Consider the following 21,211-nt stretch of genomic DNA (forward strand, 5'->3'; position numbering starts at 1 on the left):
GGCGGTGAGGCCGGCAGAGGCGGCGGCGATGTTGAACGCTAGAACTAAGCCTCAGGCAGCCAGTGAAAAAATTTCTAAAACATAAACAAATGCTGTGGATAACATCTAATCTTACCGTCGATTACATCATCTTTAATTACGCATATTCTGTGAACTTGAGGGCTGTAGTGTTTTTCTTTTTTTTTAACAGAAGGTGGGAACATAGGATTTTTGTCTTTCTCACACTTAAAATTACAACCATAACCTCAGCCTTTTTCTGAAAAATGTAATGATGGGCATATTAACATTGTAGATGCAAGTGGGAAAATATGTATTTAAACCTTGCAGCCCACATTTGAACTTTGCACTCCTACAATACATTTAAGCACACAATTGCAGCCGACATACCAATATATATTGCAGTCTAACAGCAAAAACCTGTTAAATGTTTTGGCCAAGCATAGGTTGCTTGGCTCAGGATAGAAGCCCCCTGCCTACTTTCAGGGATCAATACATCAGCTGTCCATGGAAAAGATAGAAATGGGGAAGCACTTTAAAAATGGGAGTTTCTTACACAAGTCTTTTGGAATTTAATATGTGACGGAATGTAAAGAATATTAGTTTCTCTGTAACAGTGATTTAATAAACATTGGTTTAGGGGATAATGGTACTTTCTGAAGTAAAAGTAGAGATGTGTTCATAGGTTGGGAGAAGCTTAACAATCTTATATACATTTGGTATAATTAAAGGATTAGTACAAAAACCTGTTAAAGTCGGTGATGACGGCAAAATGCACCTCTAGGGACTCTGTGGTCAGTAGAGGCTGTTGAATTTCCTAAGACGTGAGTCATAAAGGTATGCTGTGAACATTTGTGGCTGGCGAAGTTTGGCAGCAGAGTGGCCTTAATACCTGCCCAAAATTGAATGGGTGAATGAGATCCACAGACAAATTTGAATTGCTCCAGGTAGAATTTTGGGATGAGCGTTCTCCTCTGAGAAAATGGGAACATTAAGGGCCAGATGTAGGTAAGTATATTTTACCGATTCATAAATACCGAATTTTACCGATTCGGTATTCATGAATCGGTAAAATAGAAGGGGGGAGATGTAGAGAGAATCGGTAATTGAATTACCGATTCTGTAAGAATCGGTAAGCCCATAGGAATCAATGGGCATTACCGAATCGGTATTTACCGATTCGGTAAATACCGAATTTTGCAATGGAGCAGGGGGTGTCACTTTGACACCCTCTAGCACCCCGATTTAAGGCATGTGTGACATGTGGCACACAGATATGCCCTAAGGGCATGTCCGTCTGTCACATGCTATAGGTGTGCATGCACACATGGGCATGCACACCTGGAATCGGTATTTTACCACCCAATTGGATTGGGTGGTAAAATACCGATTCGGTAAGGCCTGTGGGACTCAAAAGAGTCCCACCTACATCTCAAAATTACCTATTCGGTAAAAATACTGATTCGGTAAAGTTACCGAATCTGTAAATTTACTGAATCGGTAAAATAGGCCACCTACATCTGGAATAGCCATTTACCGGTCGGTAACAGCCGAATCGGCCGTTACCGGTCAGTAAATGTCGACCTACATCTGGCCCTATATGCACTAGATGAATACTTGCATTGTGCTCTAACCAAGGCTGGGTCTTCCAGGAAAATTGAGAGTTCACTCTCAGGATAACCTCTACTGTGGTAAATAAATGGCATCTTTGCAGCCGAATTTCAAAACAAATTGGATACAAATTGGTGGGTATTAGAGGCATTTCAAAATGTCTGGAAAATTTCAAATGTCCTATAATTTTTAAAATACGTATTTCTTCACAATTTTACATTCTACTTCCTTATATTTTACCATTGTGTCCCATCAAAGTTAATTATCTTCCCATTGTGTGACAGAAAATATACTTGAAATGTGCTGGTTGAGAAAATGAAAGGCTATAAAGAACTTGCAATGTCAGTAGTAGAATTACTTTATTTGATTTGGTTTAAATCATAAAAAGAGCAGCTTAACTGCTAAAACGCATAATATTCATGAGAAAAATACAGATTCATTAATGAATTCAAGTTAAAATTTGTATTAAAACCTTTTTTTTTCTTCTAAAAAACACAGAGTACAATTGGTTTCTTCAGTCTTGTAATAATGAGTCTAGCTATGGTATATGTAGTTCCTATACAGGCTTCGGACTGATTATCTACACTTATCACTTTACGTACTTTGCCAGTTCAAGTTCTCTATCTCTCTTTTCTCGTTCGTTTGCATTTAAAATCAAAAACTTTAATGCTTTACATTCCAATTGTACTGTCGACCCTCCTCAAATTCTTATTACGGCGGATCTGCAATAACTTATTTGTTCTCTTTTCATTAATGCCTGCAAAAGTTCTTTCCGTTTGTGTAATAATTTTGGACAAATACAGAGTAAGTGGAGCAGTGATTCGTCTCCTTGTCCGCAAAGGCGGCAGTCCGTTGAGGGTCAGGTCAGTTTCCATTTTGGGATTAGATCTTTAGTTGAGTATACTCCCAGTCTCAGTAAGATCAGTTGCTGCTTCATGCGATTTGCAAAATGTTCCAACAGGTATTGGTTGAGGTTTTAACGTTTTGTATGTTGGCAACACAATCCATGCATTGATTTTCATCATCAATGAGGCTTTATCCCTTTCTTGAGATATTTGAATAGTCATTTTGTTGACTATTTGTTTAAACTCCGAATAGGATGGTATTATGTGCCAGGCTTCCTCTAACTTTAAGGCTTCGATAGAATTGCTTTAAGAATGGATAAACCGAATTGCTCAAGCTGGATTGCCTTTCGACCTCCAGCCAACAATAATGTGCCAGTGACTCTTCCTCTGCTGCCCGTATTCTACTATAGTATTTTACCAATGCTCCTTGGCTTGACATGATCTGGTTTTTTAACCCAAATTCTAGTCTAATCCGGGCTTGAAAAATATGACGCGGAATTTGAAATAGATTTTTAAATAGACTGGTTTGGGCAATGTTCAGAGTTATTGCATCCTTTGTGTTTAGGAGTTCTGAACTGTAAGTAATTGAGGGTAAACATTTTGCTGCCACAACCTTTAATAAGTGGGTCATCGAACAGTCAGTGAGTTGCAATGTCAGGTGGTATACGTCCTAGGTAGACAAAACGTACAAGCGGATACAGTAGAGATACTTTCACTAACCTCAGAGCCCCTGACTGCTGCAGGCATGGCGTGACCGCTTGATCAAAGTTTGATAACTACATACCTCCAGGGGTTCTGAAAAAACAGCCAAAGCAGCAACTGCCTTCTTGTACCAAGAAAATAAAATTGGCAATGAGCCTCACAATCTTGACCTGTCACTTAAATATCGACTTTGAATTTATTTTGAAAAAGCGATATTCCTGTCTCTAATCATACGTTTTTAAGTTACTGGAAATATACACACTTTGCTATCAAGTACATGCTTTTAATTTTGGATAAAACATCAAAATGTGTAGATCAAATACAAGTGTGGCCACCAAACAATTGTGTCTCACACATGAACAAGTTCGACCCTACACATCCTAGTATCACTATCACATATTAGGAATGCCTTTCGTGTGCCAATGACGTCCAGCACCATTGTCCCAAGGGTGTGGACCGTCAGGCTATGAAAGGCAACTAATTTCAAGAACTACCACCGTTATGCTGTGACGAGCATCATGCCTGCAGTAGGCAACGCCATGCCTTCAATGCTCACAATATGCCAAGAATGACTACTACTTTTGTGCTAGGACCAGCATAATGGCTGCTGCCGGCACCATTATGCTATGAATTTCCACAGTATGCCAAGAATTATGATCATTATGCAAGGAACAGCATTATACCAGTGTTGTGTGCCATCTTGTCATTAAAATCCACAACATGCCAGGAATTTCCAACATTTTTCCACAGGCCAAAGAACACCAGTGATGGTTCCTGATGTGAAGGAGCTGGGTGGATTGGGGGGCTCAAGTGGCAAGTGGTGGGTTCTATTTTGTTTCCTGATTTTTGTTATCTTCCCAAATCGAGCGTATCTTTCTACGTGTATGTATATGTTGCCTTTAGCTGTATTATGTCTAGTGGAATTTAACCTAAAAGGAGACTGGGAAGCCTTCAATTTTTTAATAACTCTCAAAGATGGCAGTTTGCTCACTGCATAAACAATTGGCAGTCATTTTAACGGTTGTAAACAATGCCAATAGTGTTTGTTTTCTCGTAAAGAAAAAGGTGTTTAGTAAGTCTGAAGAATTGATGCCACATGGGCATTCGCAGTACAAGCCTCCATCACACACAGAAAAGGTACCACATGGAAACCAGAAGCAATGCTTAATTTGAGCCAGTCATTTCCGGTGCTTCACACTTAGTTCACAACACCCACTCTTATACTAGTCCACGACAAGTGGGGCTGTTTGTCTAACAAAGTATTTAATAATTCAATATATCTTAAAAAATGTATAATACCTGCTGCTCATGCCATTCTTATAGCTTTAGGTGGCCTGGAATAGTCTGAATTGTCACACTTGTATGGGTGTGATTGTTAGTAGTTGTGTTGGTACTGTGATTGGCTGCACTGTCAGGAGCAGTGGGTGGTGCAAGCTGTAGTGTCCTTCTGAGAAGGGCCATGGCCCTTACTTATTTTCAAATTAAGAACTGATCAGCAGTGTAATCTTCCATTAAGCCCTCAGTACAGGTCTACAGCATGGGTATCAACAGCAGGAGATGCACACAAAACCCACACAGCAGCAGGGCAAGACCCCCTCCCTCAGGCGCAATGTAAACACTTATAATGTGTAGGTGGTAGCAGTAGTAGAATGTTCTGTGGTACATAGACCAGTTACAGATTGTGTAGTAGCTGTTCACACTTTACACATGCACAAACCAGCTATAGCCCAAGCTTTAGTGCAAGCACCCATCCACAAGCCAGGTGGGGCTATGTGGTAGCAGTGCAGTTACCCCCTAGAGGCAAAACAGTTCAGGGTGATCCATCCATCCATCTTTGCAGGTGAGAATACCTGGCTTTTTGTAATTCCATGTTTGCATTTTCTTTTGTACAGTGTTTTATGCTGCCTTGCTGTGCGCCCTCTTGTACTTGAGCTTAGGTGTGGGTGTGTGTTAACCATAAATCTTGAAGTAATTTTATGAGTATCCTTAGCTAACTTCTAAATGTGATGCAATCTCATTTAAAGCATGTTTTTACATTGTTGAATGTGTATTTGTTATCTAGACTTGCCCGTTGCTTCTTAGTGTGGCAGTGTTTACACTGCAACACAACAGTATGCAGATAAATGATCAGTTCAAGGGAGGTTCCTGTCCTCCATCTTGTTTTGTAATTATTTAATGTAGATGACCATATAGATTGTTGCATTATCTAGTATATTTCTCAGAAGAATTTACTCTGTGTTCAAACGTTGCATATTCCTTATGGGGAAGGAGGAAGTCTGATTGGTGAATATCTTAGTTAGACTGTCATGCTTGTGACCTGTTTCTCTAGATGACAAACTGTGTTTCCGCGAGAAAGGAGTATCGTTTATATGAACATCGGCCTGAGAAGGAACCCTCCCTGAGGGTGATTGCGGTAAGAATATTGGCCTGGGAATCAACGCTGTAATCACACTTTGTTTATGATTTAGTCACATCATAATGAATTTTAACCTTGTGGTTGGGGGTTAATCTTGGGGAAGCTGCACGTTTGTACTTCTAACATGTAAATCCATAGAACAGTTTGCACCACTGATTGCCTAATATGTGGGTGATAATTGGGCTTTAGTTGTATGTGGCATTGGGATATGCAATATTGCAAAGGTGCATGCATAGTTGCCAGCATGAGCTTCTTGAATGCATCTGCTTAGACTGTGAGGATTTCATGCAAAGTTTGAAATTCTTTATTCAATTTGTTTGCTATAATTCTTAAACCTATCACACCACTTAGGGACATCAGTCCACAATGCATACACAACCACCACTGAAAAATGTTTCTGCAAATATTCCAGCACTTGAATGCAATGTAGTTCACACACGGGTCACCATTTTTTAACGAAGGACTACTGGCTACCCACAGAGGCCCACTCCTCCTCCCTCTCTTCCCACAAGTTGCAATAAATAGGTGCAACCTTTTAGGTTATACACACACATACCAGATCTGTCGACAATTATGAAATGATCAAAATGTCCAACAAATTGCAAACATCATATGGCTGTTCTGATGAGTAAAGTCCCATGCAACAAGAAACCCAGGAAGTGGAGGAAAAACCCTTGCTAAAATCTCTCTGGTCCCATTTCCCTCCCTACAAGACAGCAGTAGGAGTCAATATTAGCATATTAACATCACATTGAGCAATAGAATTTGAGATATGTTAACAGTTCCATCCACAGGGCCCAGCTACCCCCCTTGATCTTCACAATGTACCATCCTACCAAACTTCATAACCTTGTTATAAAAAACATCCAGCTGATACCCACAGTCACACTTCATCCTTCAGTATTTAAAAAAATATATGTATCACTTACTAGTAGCAGTGAAATAGCTTCTTGATATGCCCACCCAACACTCGGTTTGCCAAATTTCAAACACATCAATTATATCCTGTTCTATAAAAATAGAAATGCTTCATCTTAGGAGATCAGCCAAAACTTCTGCTGAAAATATGGCCCAAAATTTATGGAACTGCCTCCACATGTCAAGATTACCCATCTTGGTTTGTCTAACACATTACATCCCTTGTAATTATGCTCAGATTCTACTATGTGGGATATTCCAGTGACTGAGTCAGTATTTTCCGGTCAACCAAAAGACATGCATTTAAGGACATTCCCAGAGTTAATGCTTTATGGTATCTATCTTCACTAAAGACCTGTTCCATACCAGTCAATTTCCTTGTACAACAAGCAGTCTCTTCCACGAGAGAACACTGTCTAACCCTATCATGAAGCCCTCACACATCTTCAGTTTGCAGTCCACTCTTAGACTAACATTTCATTTCTGATCTCAAAAACTGCAACATAATTGTAAATGATCTACACTGTATTTACATGATGGTGGCCATATATCTTTCAAATGAGCTTTTTTTGTCATTGTAACATATGGAGGAGTCTCTATTGAATTAGCTTAAAATGGTGCTTTTCAAAGGTCCCCATACTCTTTAATTTCTACAATGTTATGATCCGCGAGTGATCAATGTTGCATTTCACAAAGCAATTTTATTGTATATACACAAATACTGCGATTCGAATTGGAATGTCTAAGAAATTGAAATCCTCACAAATCTATAGCATTTTTAAGTTAAAAGAGAACAAAATACTTTGCATAACTGAATGATTATGGTAATCTTTCATAAAAAGAAATGGACTGATAATGTTCACTGCTGGCATTTATGCATGTTCCTATGGTTGGTGGTTCTAGCTTTTAAGTGGGTGTGATGTTGTTTAACTGGTGACAATCTCTATTTTTGTAATGCTTATTTATCTTTATTTCACTTGCACATGAAAGTAACGAGTCTTTGATCAAACAACTGTTCATATTGTGCGCATTGAAAGGAAGATAACTGACATACTTGGTATAATTATCTGTAATTTTAGATGAATCTACGAATAATTATTCTGTGTACAAAGCAGTTCCATTATCTGCTTGACAATACTCCTGTGTATAGGATTGTCCATTTCAACTCGACTATTAAATATGTCTTGTAGGGGGCATGATGACCTATTTCTAAAGGTGTAACGCTCGCATGGGCATTTGTACATGTGGTTAGAATACATTTCCCTAACCTATTTCCTGGCAATTTTCCTATTTTCTGTCCCACTAAATATATCGGCTGTTAAACTATTTCCTGAGGCCTTATACTGTATTTGTATTTATATACCGCTGACTACCCCTGACGATCATTGAAGCGCTTTTTGTCGAGTAGCACGCTACTCCAGAACCCAAAGGTGGATTAGTGGCGGATTATTAGAGCGAAATTTAAATTGTTATTGTGAGTGGTGTGAGTAGTAGACATGAGTCTGTTAGTTGGATGACTAAGATGGATAGAAGTGGGAAGAGTTTAGAAAGTTATATTTGGAAATTAATAGAAGTAAAAGAGGTTTGGGATCAGTCAGAGTGTGGAGTTAGGGAATATTTTGGAAGAGAATTAGGATGAGTCATAGAGTGATGGTTTGGGGAGATTAGTTTTTTTTTCTACAGTGGGAGAAAAATATATAAATATGTAGCTACATAACCACACATAAGAGGTACACAGACAAGGAGATTTTACCATGCTACACATTATGAAAACAATCAGGATATATAAAATTGTACTAGATAAAGTCCATATGTACATGCATGGATAAATATTTACAAACTCAGGGTTTCCATTATTGCTGTAAATTAAGTTTTTTTTTAATTTATGTATTTTTGTGTTTTTTAATTTATATTTGTCCCCCAATATTTTGGCAGTGAAGCACTTATAGATACAATTCCTATAATCATAATTACACATTGTGACAGGTGTTATAGGAAAATAAGCCCAAAAGCATACACTCATCATCCTATATGTTATTTATTCATTGATTGTCATACATATGGATATAATGCTATAGTTATGCATATATGTATGTATATTTATACATTTTCAGTTTTTTTAATTCTATATGTATGTGTTTCATTTCTCTTGTAAGTAATAAAGTAAATATATACATAGTGTGTGTATATTTGTATATCTATTTATATATATATATATATATCCGTATTATTTGTTTCACAATAATTAATTAGTATTTGTTCTTACTTTATTATTTTTGATTTTGTCTTTTTTTATTGTAACATATATTGAACAGTCAACATTTACCCATACTTTCTGTATAATCATGTTTATATGTTGATATGATGATCATAATAAATAGATACCTATAAGCATGTAGTCAAATCCATGTTATTTATGTAATGATCTATATGCATTGTAAGCATAAATATAAGGAATGTATATATTTTATCCTTGGGTAATACATACATTTGTACATTTGTTAAGCATGAATATATAAGAATGTATATATATATTTGTATTTATAAGTAATATGTGCATGTTTACAAAGAAATGCACATATTTGAATGCATACTTATAATTGAAGTATACATGTTTACCAATACACATATATGCACCATTGGTGTCTTGTTCATACTATTGCTGTATATTTGTATTTTGCATATGGTCAGCATGTAGGGAAGAGCCAGCTTTTGAGTAATCTTCTAAAGACAGGATGGTTATCTTTTAGATTTTATGTTTGGAGACAATGGATTCCATAGTTTGGGTTCTTGAACGGAGATAGCTATTGCCCCATGTTTTTTTTCTTGTATACTGGGATTGTGAGATGGAGTGCCAATCTGAAGCAGAGGTTTCTATGTTGAATGTATTTTTTGATTTTTCTTCCTGACCAAAAGGATCCGGTTTCTTTGTGGTTCATACAAAGCAGCTTGAAAGTGGATTTTCTAGCAACCGTTAATTATATAGGGCCCTTAAGGCAGGGGAGATGTGAACTTGTGGCTTTACATGTAGAAGTAACACAAGGTCCTGGAGCACACAGAAAATACAATGCAAAATTGCAAAAATATCAATTCAAATTCTTGACTCCACAGTATTGTTGTATGACATAAAGGTCTTTTATTCCACAAAGTCCACTCCTTGTGCAAGGAGTGGACTTTGTGGAATAAAAGACCTTTATGTCATACAACAATACTGTGGAGTCAAGAATTTGAATTGATATTTTTGCAATTTTGCATTGTATTTTCTGTGTGCTCCGGGACCTTGTGTTACTTGTACTTTTCAACTCTTGTTGAAACTTATTGGGGGTGGGCGTTACCCCCTAATAACTTGGATGCACCAGCCAGATAATTCGAAGGGCTAAGATTTGTATGTTATACACTATATGAGCGCCAGTTACCCATAACACCTGATTTTTGTGCATTACAAGTAGAAGTAGTCCGGCAGCAGAGTTTTGAATTTGTTGTAGACTTTTATAGTTGATAGAAGGGGATCCATGTTTGAGGCCGTACCTATAATCAAGTTTAGACAGTACAGGGGAGATAGCAGCTTTGACCTTGTGTGGAAATCCTAGGTGGGGGAAGATGTGTTGCAAAGATTTCATAGTAATGAAGCTTGATCTTGCTAACCTATCCACTGGGGCATTCATTGATAGATCAGAGTACATGTTAATTTTTAGGTTTCTCACTTCCTTGGATACTTTAGAAGATGGTCCCAAATCGTCAACTAGGCAGAGAGTGGGTCATAATTTTTCAGTAGCCTCAGGTGTGTGTTTCAATTTTGGGTGCATTTAGTTTGAGATGGCTCCATGTCATTTACTGATCAGCGGCTTGGAGGCAAATGAAATATTTTGATTTTCCAATGTCTTTTGGGCTTTTTAGTTTAAGAAGAATTTGTGTATCATCTGTGGAGTTATAGCAGGGGAGCGGAAATTCATTAATAATTGCGCGTTATGACTTCATGTAGATGTTGAAAAGCATGGGTGAAGTGATAGAGCCTTGAGGGATCCTTGCTTTTATGATGTAAGGTTTGGATGAGAAAGGAGGAGTATGGATGTCATTTGTTCTGTTTTGAAGGCAGATTGTGATCCGATTGACAGCAGTCCCCTCTATGCTAGCATTGCGGAGTCTTTGGATTAGAGTGTCATGATCAACTGTATAGAAAGCAGCTGAAAGTACCAGGAGAATTAGGTCAGCAACCCTGTTGTGGTCTACTGTGTGTTTAAGATCATCCCAGATGACAATGAGGGCAGATTCTGTGCCTCTTCCTGGACAGACTTCTGTTTGGAAATTGGAAAGTAAAGTACAGAGTTATCTTAAATAAATTGAGACACCTGGTTAAATGCTGCTCTTTCTATTAGTCTGCTTAGGAATGGTCTGTCTGCAGTAGGTCTGTAGTTTGGCTCTTGAGGGTTCAGTTTTTTTTCTTTAATAACGGGTGTGTGTATATCTTTTTAAAGTGTTCAGGAAATTCTCCTGTTGTCAAGGAATGATGATTGTTCTGACTGGTGTGGTAGCAGAGGTTGTTAAAAGGATGTTCTTGAAGATTTGTGTAGGACATGGGTCAGAGGGGCAGCTGGCTGGCCTGCTTCTTTTGACAAGATTCAAAATATCAGTTTTGGATACTAATTTGAAGGAACACAGACTCTGGGTTAACCTATACTGGGGAAGATTGTTGAAAAGGGCTGGTGGTTTTCTTTTGGTTTAAATGGTAATCCAACGCCTCTGCTATGGTCGGGTAATGATTTGCCAGTACAATCTTGGGAATAGGATGGGTTTATTCATTCTTTGCATTTACAGTAATAAAAGTCTGTGTAAATGTTGTAAAATTCTTTATTTGCATTCTGAAATCGGTTTGAATAGTTGTTTTTAATGCTTGTTTGATAGAGGACTTGTATATTTTGTTGTATGTGTAGGTGAAGTTTGTTCTTATCCAGGTGCGTAGTAGCTTTGCAATTTGTTGTTTTATCTTTTTTAGTTCTGCATTCATCTATGGTGCTTGTTTTCTTTTGGCATGTTTTGTTGTTTTTAGTAGAATTAGGATATCAAAAGCTTTCAGGACCCACTCCTAGAGCTGTTGAACTGAATGTAATGTGTCCTGATCTGTGTTGGATGTTAGTTGTGTTTCTAGGTCATCAAACTTCAGTTTGTTCCAAGGTCCCTATGTGCTTGCTGGTAAGTTGTCTTTAGGTATGGAGAGTTGTGGTGCTGTGTGTTCGAAAGTACGGAAGCTGGTCTGAGCATGTGACTGGAGTAATCCATTGGAAAGGGACTAGATCTGGATTTGGCAAAAGTGACATCTAGGGTGTGTTCAGAAATTTGTGTGGGTTTCTAAACGATCTATTTTAAGTTCAGTGCGTCTAGGTTCTTGACGATAGCTCTGGGATGTGGCTTATTGGGTTTATCAAGCCAGATGTTTAGGTCACCAAGGATACACAGGTTGGAGTGTAGTCACAAACGTTGAAACTGCGTCTGGAAATGTGACTGGGAATTTTCAATTACTAGATGGTGGTCTGTAAAGAAGGAAGGCGTTACTGTTAATAGTTGGTGGAGGGTGGCATCTGGTGATGAGGGCCTCACAACCTTGTATGGAAACGTCCCCAGCTATGGTGAGATTTGTTTGCTTGAATATAACCGCTAGTCTGCCGCCTCTTTTGATTATATATGCGAGTTTGATAGCCTGAAGGAACAGCTATGTGCAGTACTGAATCCATGTCTTCCCCCAACCATGATTCCAATGTGGAGAGTAAGTCAGGTTTTGTGTCTGAGTTAGGCGTAAATGTGATACTTGTTTTTAGAAAGGGATCATGCATTTATTAGTTCCCTGTTTAGAGATTGTGTATTGATGGTTGTTTGAATTTGTTCTCTGGAAGAGCTAGTTGTATCCTTTGGGCTTGTAGTAGGGGGTCTATTGGTGGTGTTGTTTACTATATTGGAATAACAATAGCGTTTATCGTTGTCCAACATGCTTAGAAGGCATTTTGTTGGGTCTGTATGTGCAGGTGGTTAGGATAGTGGTTGAGAGTGAGGTGGTCAACTGTACAGCTGTTTGCGTGGTGTAGTCTTGTGTATTATATAAGTAGATGTAAAGTTGTGAACAGGGGTGTTTGTTTATATTTGCGTTTGTTGAGGATGGAATGTGTATGTGTGAGTGGTGGTGGTGGAGCAGATAGGTCAGGTTTTAGTTTGTGCAGTGGTGTTGGAGGAGTTTGCTATTGCTTTTGTAAATGTTTAAAAATGTGTGTGCAAAGTTATTTTAGGTTGTGCATTACTTGTATAGGCATGAGGGATGGTGACGTGTGTCTTTGATAGTGCTGTAGGGCAAATAAGTGAATAATGTGACAAAGGTGCCATTGTGTGGCAGTTAGTTTAGAAAGGTTTATATATGTGCTTTGAGGTGTTTTGTAGTGTTTGTTGATAAAATGAATTGTGGAATGAGATTGTTTGTTGTGAATGAGTAGCATTTGCTGAGAATGTGTTTGTATATTTAATGATGTGGATGGGTTATGGTGGTGGCTGATAATTTGGAAATAGGGCAGCATTTCTGTCCCTAGGTCCGAAGAGCCTCAACACTAGGGATGAGATGCCCTGAGGTTAAATAGCCCGAGTGATCAAGTGACCTTTGGCCATACCACTAGCCAGTCAGAACCCTAGCCTTAAACACTAGAGCCAATTGTGGCCTCACCACATTAACCAATCACAACCCTAGCCCTATCAACCAACCAGAACTCAAACACTAAGCCCAATAGAAACCTAGCCCTAGGAATAAGCCAGAACACGGATGTAACAACCACTAAGAAACCTATTGTTTTTAATCATATGACCTTGAACTTAAGGGACTGTACAGGGTGTTAGGGAAGGGCAAAGGTCTGGTCCAGTGCCCTGTAGGCCAATCAGTAAAGCATAAACTGGTGTGCAGGTGGGGAGGCAGCTGCTCCTGAGCTCAGAATCTAATTGGATACAGACAGGTCCAAAACACAATTTGCAGGTCCTGTTCAACTCTGCAGGCAAGGCCCAAATGTAAATCTACAAAATAATGCTTTTCGCACACTTATTGCTTTAAGTAGAGTTCTTTTAGGGACATCTTTATTGCTTGCTTGTTCAGCATTCACACATTTAATTGCATTTGAGTTTTATTTTAAATGCATAATACAATAAAAATGTACCCATTATATATTAGGCAACAATATGCCTTTATAATACATGGGATTATGCAATCCCTATATGAAAACCCATCAGTAATATTTTTATAATCGGCGACTTGTGACGCACCCAGTCACCGATTATAATGAAAATCCATTAGGACTCAACTGTAACAACATATGACAGTTAAACTCTGACATTACACTGCCTGCTGCTGGACCCAGTAGCGCAGGTCACGGAATGAAAAACGAAATATTGCTTTTCTTTCTTCTGCTCGGTTTTACTATCTAGACATTGAGAAGAAAAAGGCAACATGTTTATTTTTCCATTCCCTGGGTATTATAGAAAAGATTGATTCTTTCGGTATGTTTCTACTGTGCTTTTTTTTATTAAACTAACTTGTATTAAACTGATTATAATTTTTTTTTGCAACAAAAATCTAAACGCTTTTCTAATGTGTTTAATTTCGCACCAGAGATTCTATTTGTATTCTTCATTTATGCACACCTGTGCTCTCTTTCATATGAAAGATCTATGCACCAAAGATTTTACCTCTTCGGCGTGGCGCAAGTTCCGCCACGGTGGCCCGAAGCATCGAAGAGAGTAAGTGGTCTTGTGGGAAACTAGATGGTGAGACCATGTGTTATAAGGAATAAAGTAACTCCTGTTGTACATGACTAGGACAGTGCACATAATGTCAGTGAAAGTGGCACCACTCTAAGATCAAGATGTTAAAAGATATCACCTGTGTTTAGTTGTATATTACCGAGGATCTCATTTGTTTACCAGAATCCCTTTCTCATGCACAGTCCGTTAATAACCTAATGAAAACTGATGTTCTATTAAAATCCTCAACCCTATCAAGTAGAGATGAGAATTACATTTTGTAGGTTAAAGTAAACTTCTCAACTATATATATTTGAGACAGACCTGTATTTTGGTACAGCTATATTGTTAGGAGTTGGCGTATATTATTATTTTATTTAGCAACTCACATGCAAGTACACAATAAACTTTACAACCATAATTATCACTCAAGTATTAAGGCATTCTTTCCATACAATATTTAAGAGTTACATTTATGAATTCTTGCCACAAATGGAGAGAAGTATAGGGTAGGTATAGGGTAGAGCAGGGCACAATTAAAGTAAAAGTGCAGCGTTAAGAAAGGAACAACAGGCGACGAGGATGGAGGAAAGCCATCAAATCATCAATGACTCTCCTCGTCAGTTGGGATACGGAAGCTCCTGCTGTTTTTGGGGCATTAACCGCAACCTGTAAACCCTGGTGGGACCGTTGTCCCAGGGTTCAACACCTTGACTCCCTGTTTCCCGCATTTCTTAGGACTCCTGCACACCCTGTGGAAACTACCAGTCACACGGTGCTACGCTATTCTGTCCGGAGCCACGAGCGAGGGGGAGGCGCTCATTCCACTCTCGTGCAAAAAGCGATGCCTCACCCCCCGCTGCACGGGATGCGTACGCTGGATTTCTTCTGTTTTTGACAGCTCCCGCTGTTTGTGGGGACTCAACCGCAACCTGTAAACCCTGGTGGGACCGTTGTCCCATGGTTCAACACCTTGACTCCCTGTTGCCCGCATTGCTTAGGACTCCTGCTCACCCTGTGACAACACTAATAAAGAGACTAGCCCTAGATATGAGTGCAACTCTTACAGTAAAACCCAAGGGAAATGGCTGCATCCAAAATCAGCCTTAAACAATTTCCCCTCAAAGTCTAATTCTCCCCCTGAAACGGGTTAGAAGGCCACGGATTAACCCCCCTAGGACTCGCACAGCACCAGAGAAAGTGCAATTCAAGCAAGTCACTACCCACCCACCGTCCTCAGAAAATCCGACCCTCACCCTGGTACAATTAAATATAGAATCAGGGAGGCTAATAATTGAAACATTAGCTAATTTAGCTGAAACCATTAAAATATTAGATCATCATGTCTATGATATCTTTGGTTCCATACAATCCCGGCTAGCGAAGGTTGAGACAATAACTAACTTGTGTTTAGAACTCTTAAATATTGTTGCAACCGCCGGAGTTTCTAAAACTCAGGAGAAGGTGTCACATTTAGCTTTACACAATACCTCGATGCAAACTGATTCCGACCCAAGTCACACACTGGCAAATGGACCTGGTTCACAACCCTTTAGCCTCCAAGCCACACATACTATTAGAGTAGTGGGCAAGGTAACCACAACCGCACATGTACCCTGATTGGAAAGTTGCATTGCAGTTACATCTCAAGTTTTAAATGAGCATAAAACAGGATACACAGTATATACATCGGACCGGTTGAATCTACCACCTGAGGCTACACCGTATTTGGTAGCATTAATGAACTTCCCTCCCCTCCCTAAAGATAGTAGAGAAAATAGGGTTTCACTAAGAAATATGCCACTGAACTGGCTGGGTGCCAGAACAGGGTTAACCAACCCCTTATTTAGTGAATTCAAAATGGCAAGAATGGGTAGGGAGTGGGGGAAAAAGATTTCCTGGTGACTGTATCGTTTTAACTTTTAAGACACCGCTGCTAGTTGAAATCATCCTGAACCGAACAAGAACTACTAACATACACTTCGATTGGATTGCAACCGTCCCTTTAGGATATTTTTACCAAACGAAATCCGACATACATGACGATAGACCTATTCCAATTACTCTAGAGAGACCAAGGATGGATCATAGTTATCCTGTTCAAACCTCCAATCGCTTTCACTGCCTATCATCCTTAGATGGTTTAAATTGACTTGATGACCGTATCTCCATGGGTAACACAAAGAGAACAGTAAAATGTAATTCCATGGACAGGGTGATTGAGGGCAAATCCCTTAATTTGGCAAGAAAGGAAGCTGGACTAGCTACTGAAGGTATGACAGATTCAGCTGGCAGTATACAACATAGAGAGGATAAGTGTGAACTATTAGGATTCCTAAGCTGGAATGTGGCTGGTCTGAAGAGGAATAGGATAGAGTTTGTGACAGCTTAGCAAATCACTTTCTTGCAGGAGACGTGGCTCACGGAGCCTCTCCACATTAGCGGCTTCAGGACGTATTTTACCTCGGACATTCACTCAACTCAAGGGCGGGTGAAGGGGGGACTATGCATCTTCGTGTTGAATAGTGTTCGATTTACTAGCATAAAAATGGTGACCCACGATCCATTTTATCAACTACTGTTGTGTGAGTCACAAAGGGCAAAAAGATTGGGTTTAATCAACTTTTACAACAATACCACAACAAGGGAAATTATAGATACCATGAACAGTTTGAGTATGGAAATGGAACACATTATATCATACAGCAACACCCAAACTTTTACTTATTTGGGGTGAGCGACTTTAATACGCAACAATGCCATATTCAGACAGATAAAATCTGTGGTCTGGTAGATCAAGAGGGCCACGATCAGTCCCATTTTAGCTATGGGTGTTATGGGGACAAGCTTAATGAAACAATATCTAAACTTGATTTGGTTTTTGTTAACGAAATTGCCTCCCCGGTTGTGGCTCGTAAAACAACTTCTCACAGTAGGAATGGTCAGAGTATTTTAGATCATATCTTGATCTCCTGCAGGTGTTTAGGCTATCTTTCTAACTTTATCACGCACACAATGCTACTTAGTGACCATTTCCCATTGAGTATACACATCAATATGACACTATTTTTTAAGCAGAGACGTAGTAGTACATACAAACAGATAAGTGAGGTTCAGCTTGCAAGGACTAATGGCTATACCCTGCGCTGAACACAGATTAATCAGGATAGCCTTCGCTCCAAGTTGGTTAATAATAAGAGAAGAGACTTTGAGTCCTGCCTAGATGACTCAAGCTCGAATATCGAAAGTATTACAGCTTACCTATCAATAACAGAAGGCAGTAAAGAAGGTCTTTTTGTTGCGGGTGAAAATGCTAAATCTAAGGAACAAGGTTGGTTTGACTCAGCGTGTTCTAAAGCTCTAAAAAAAACTAAGTGGAATTACACAAAACACCTAGAACCCTAAAAAAGTATGTAAAAGTAGATCTGAATACAAGCAGGCAGTAAAATTACGAAAACTAAGTCTAAGAGAGAAGACATGGGAACAGCTTCAGGAAGCAAGCACCAGTAATGAAAAGCATAAATAAAAGCATTGCCATTTACAATGCTAATAGCTCAAACTCGCTTAAATGCGAGACCTATTCGATTGAAAATGCTTGTCGTCTATTTATGGTTCTTCCATGCTGGTTAGGGAGAAAAGTTCAAGGTGGGTCTCACTTTCCAGTTCCTCTGCAAAAAGCGAACTGTGCCTTGTGAGATGGTGTCCCTCAGTGGGAGGGTGAGATTATGAGTGGACATGCACGCATCAGTGGTTGTGGTATGCCAGGAAAACAGGAACCAGACCCAGTGCCACGTAAAATAAGAGCAACGAGTTCAACTCGCTATATCCCCTTTCCAAAGGTCTTCAAATACTGTCTCCAAACACCTTGCCCTCTGACCTCTGGCCCAGACACTTTCACCTTTACTTTCCAGTTAATTGACTAGCTCTATTTTCAGAGTTCATTTGAAGCTCCTACTCGCTTTCTCTGCCCAGGTCAACCCATCCTGCACGCTCTTACTTCCGGTACCAAAGGTGCGTTGTGCAACTCAGAGCTTTGCATGACTATTACTGGCGCCCCATTATAGAGGCACAGGGGGAGTCTGCAGGAGCGCTCATTGGGCTGACTGATCGGAAATACTTACTGTTCAAAGCCTCCAAAGATAGGACTTCCGGGTCGCTCCATGCCTCGGGAATTTCAGGATTTCAGGCCTGACCTTTGTTTTTGAAAATCATTTTTTTATTATGTGTCGTAGTCTATGCGGGTCAACTGCAGCAAACGAAGACTACCAATCCCAGAATACAGTGGTCTTTTGAATGAACAATGGTGCCATTTTGACACAGTGATCAGAAAGTCCTTGTGAACTCTTACTGTCCTTCCAGGTGGCTTGAGGCGTGCGTTGTCATGGTCACCCCAGCCACTGGAACCAGTATAGAGCTTTCAACTACTCCGTGATATAGAAATGTCCTGAATACTGAGATATATTAGTGGGGTTATGATGAGCATATTGGACGTTTTGGGACAATTGTGGTGACCGGACAGCTGAAACATTGAACGTTGCTCAAGATTTGTTAATTTGTTTGCAGTTTTATATATCTCGAACTCCACCCAAAGGTATCCGAGCACTTTACCTGATCACCAGTTGCAGTATATGCAGACAAATTAATTTTTAGGCATGGAGAAATTAAATTATTTGTGTAAAATAACAGCATATTGAGCCTCCAGCCAGGACTCTAACCCAGTTCCGCAGCTTCAAAGTCAGCCTCTCTAGCCATTATGCCACACACTCTTCCAATTACATCTAAGAAATTTTAAAACAGAACAGTGAAGACAATCGTGTCTGTGCTTAAGGCACCACACTGTTGCTGGCAAATAACGAGTATTTGCACCCAGAATGGTTACCTGCGGCAGGGATTGTAGGCACTTGTGCGTGGCTCCGTGGGTCTCCGGGGTATTAGATCCTTGCAGGCGCTGCCCGTGTGAGGAGCGAAGAAGCCCCTACCGCCCGGCGTCGACGAGTCTTCCGTTTACAGGCAACGGCCCCACAGGCACCAATCCCAGCGCGGCTCCTCGTCTGACGTCAGAGGAGCTGCGCTCCGTTTCCAGGCAACGGCCCCACCAGCACCAATCCCAGCGCGGCTCCTCGTCTGACGTCAGAGGAGCTGCGCTCGGGATTTCTGAGGCTCCCGAAGTTCCCGGGCTGCGGCGGTGTTTACGGGGAGGCAACTATGAATTTCCCTACAATGCCGCTGTGGGAGTCTATACCACGCTGCCTTCCTCAATATGTGCTGGCACAGAGCTCCACAGTGCCTTCCCATGCGTAAGGGGAGAGGAGCCCGGTGAGTGGGGTTGAGGGTGGGGGTGTACGCGCATTTGTCTGTTTGAGTGTGTCTGTGTGTGCGTGCGTGCGTCTGTCTGTGTGCGCGTGTGTCTGTTTAAGGGGGGGTGCATGTGTGTATGCAGTGTGTGTGTGCCTGTGTATGTGCGCATGCGTGAGTGTGGCTTTGTTTGCGAATGGGAATGAGAGGCACGGCGACGTGCGCGCTCCCGAGGTTTAATCTCGGCCAGAAAAAGCGCGTGGAACTCTGCTGTCCACATTCCCCCTAAAGTAACAACATAAGCTGTCTCGCCCTAGACGCAAAAGCTTCGCTTTTGCTTCGTCTAGGCGAGACCTAAAAAAGAGCTTTCAGGAGGGTAATTAACTCCACTCCTATTGCAAACCCCGAAGCTCCAAGGGTGGAGTTTGTCATATTGGAGGGAGAATGGATTAGCCATTTTTCTAAGATTTATGCACTCCCTGCCATACCACCAGCAAGAGAGCCTGGCTATAATTATGTTGAAAATGTCACCCCACTTCAAACTTATCCCATTATGCCCTTCACTATGGAGAAAGTTAAAAACGCTATCTCAGAGAGTAAGGGTTGCAAGGCTCCTGGACCGGATGCAATACCGGTCGACTTGTATAAGGGAAATATTGACTTCTGGGGGCCCATGTTAACCCTGGTTTTGAGGGCTTGTTGTTCAGAAGGGAAGCTGCCCACATGGGGAGAGTCTATCATCGTTCTGATTTTTTTTAAAGGAGACTGGCTCGTCCCAGCCTGCTATAGACCCATTTCACTCCTTGACTCTCTTGTTAAGATAGTAGGGTGTGTAATTTTAAAAAGGTTACAAGATTGGGAAGAATCAAATAATATTCTGTCAGATCTATAACATGGCTTCCGCTCAGGGATAGGCACGATTGAGCAAAGCCTCAACTTAAATATGTTAATCGAAAAGTATGTTCACGTTAAGAAAGGCAATTTATATCTAGCCTTTGTAGATTTAAAATAGTTTTTTGATTGTCTCATACATTCAAAGTTGTGGCAAAAATTAACAGACCTGGGAGTGGAGGCACCGATTATTAGCTTACTTAGACCTTTACTCGGATTGCAGGGCCAGGGTCAGATACTGTAATGTGGAAGAATGCATTAAAGCTTTCAGCGTCAATAGAGATGTGAGGCAGGGATGCATTCTAGCCCCCTTCCTGTTTTCATTATATATTAACTGTGTAGGGGAGGTACTTGCAACATCAACCAAATACTTAACACAAATAGAAACGCGCCCAGTTGCGGCCCTCTTATATGCTGACAACGCAGTTTTTATGGCTCGCACCCCCTTAGCTCTGCAGTCCTTGCTGTCTAATTTTGTACTTTATATGAAAGATCTTGGTCTCTTAATTAATATAGGGAAAACATATATTATGAAATACGGGAGGGCAATTAAAAAGTGTAGAGAGATTAGAATTGAAGATACTACAATTAGCTTTAATAGGTCATTCTACTACCTGGGAGACTTATTCGATCAAGATTGCCTATGTAATAATGCTAATGCCAATAGAAAGCTTCTTTTTAGTAAAGCCTGTATGGCACTCGGATCTTTGCAAAACGTTTGGGTACTAACCCCACCAAAGGTAATGATGAAAATATATAAAGCCAGTTGCCT

The 21,211-nt window shown here is 40.2% G+C and overlaps 1 protein-coding gene across 6 annotated transcripts in view; it reads left to right on the plus strand.

The window, feature by feature from the left end:
* KAZN (kazrin, periplakin interacting protein) overlaps window positions 1-21,211 on the plus strand; it is a 198,865-nt gene that overhangs the window by 65,365 nt on the left and 112,289 nt on the right. For 4 of the 6 annotated variants that reach the window (XR_015295891.1, XM_086921865.1, XM_086921870.1 and 1 more), the window contains exon 3: window positions 5,485-5,568. The exons of the other annotated variants lie outside the window; for them this stretch is intronic. Coding sequence is in view for 3 of the 4 variants with exons in the window: in XM_086921865.1 (XP_086777991.1) it covers window positions 5,485-5,568 (84 nt within the window). In the remaining variant the exon portion in view is untranslated. The remainder of the gene's footprint in view (window positions 1-5,484; window positions 5,569-21,211) is intronic. 6 annotated transcript variants of the gene reach the window in all.

Source organism: Lissotriton vulgaris, chromosome 5, assembly GCF_964263255.1.
Source record: "Lissotriton vulgaris chromosome 5, aLisVul1.2, whole genome shotgun sequence".
Lineage (NCBI taxonomy): Eukaryota > Metazoa > Chordata > Amphibia > Caudata > Salamandridae > Lissotriton > Lissotriton vulgaris.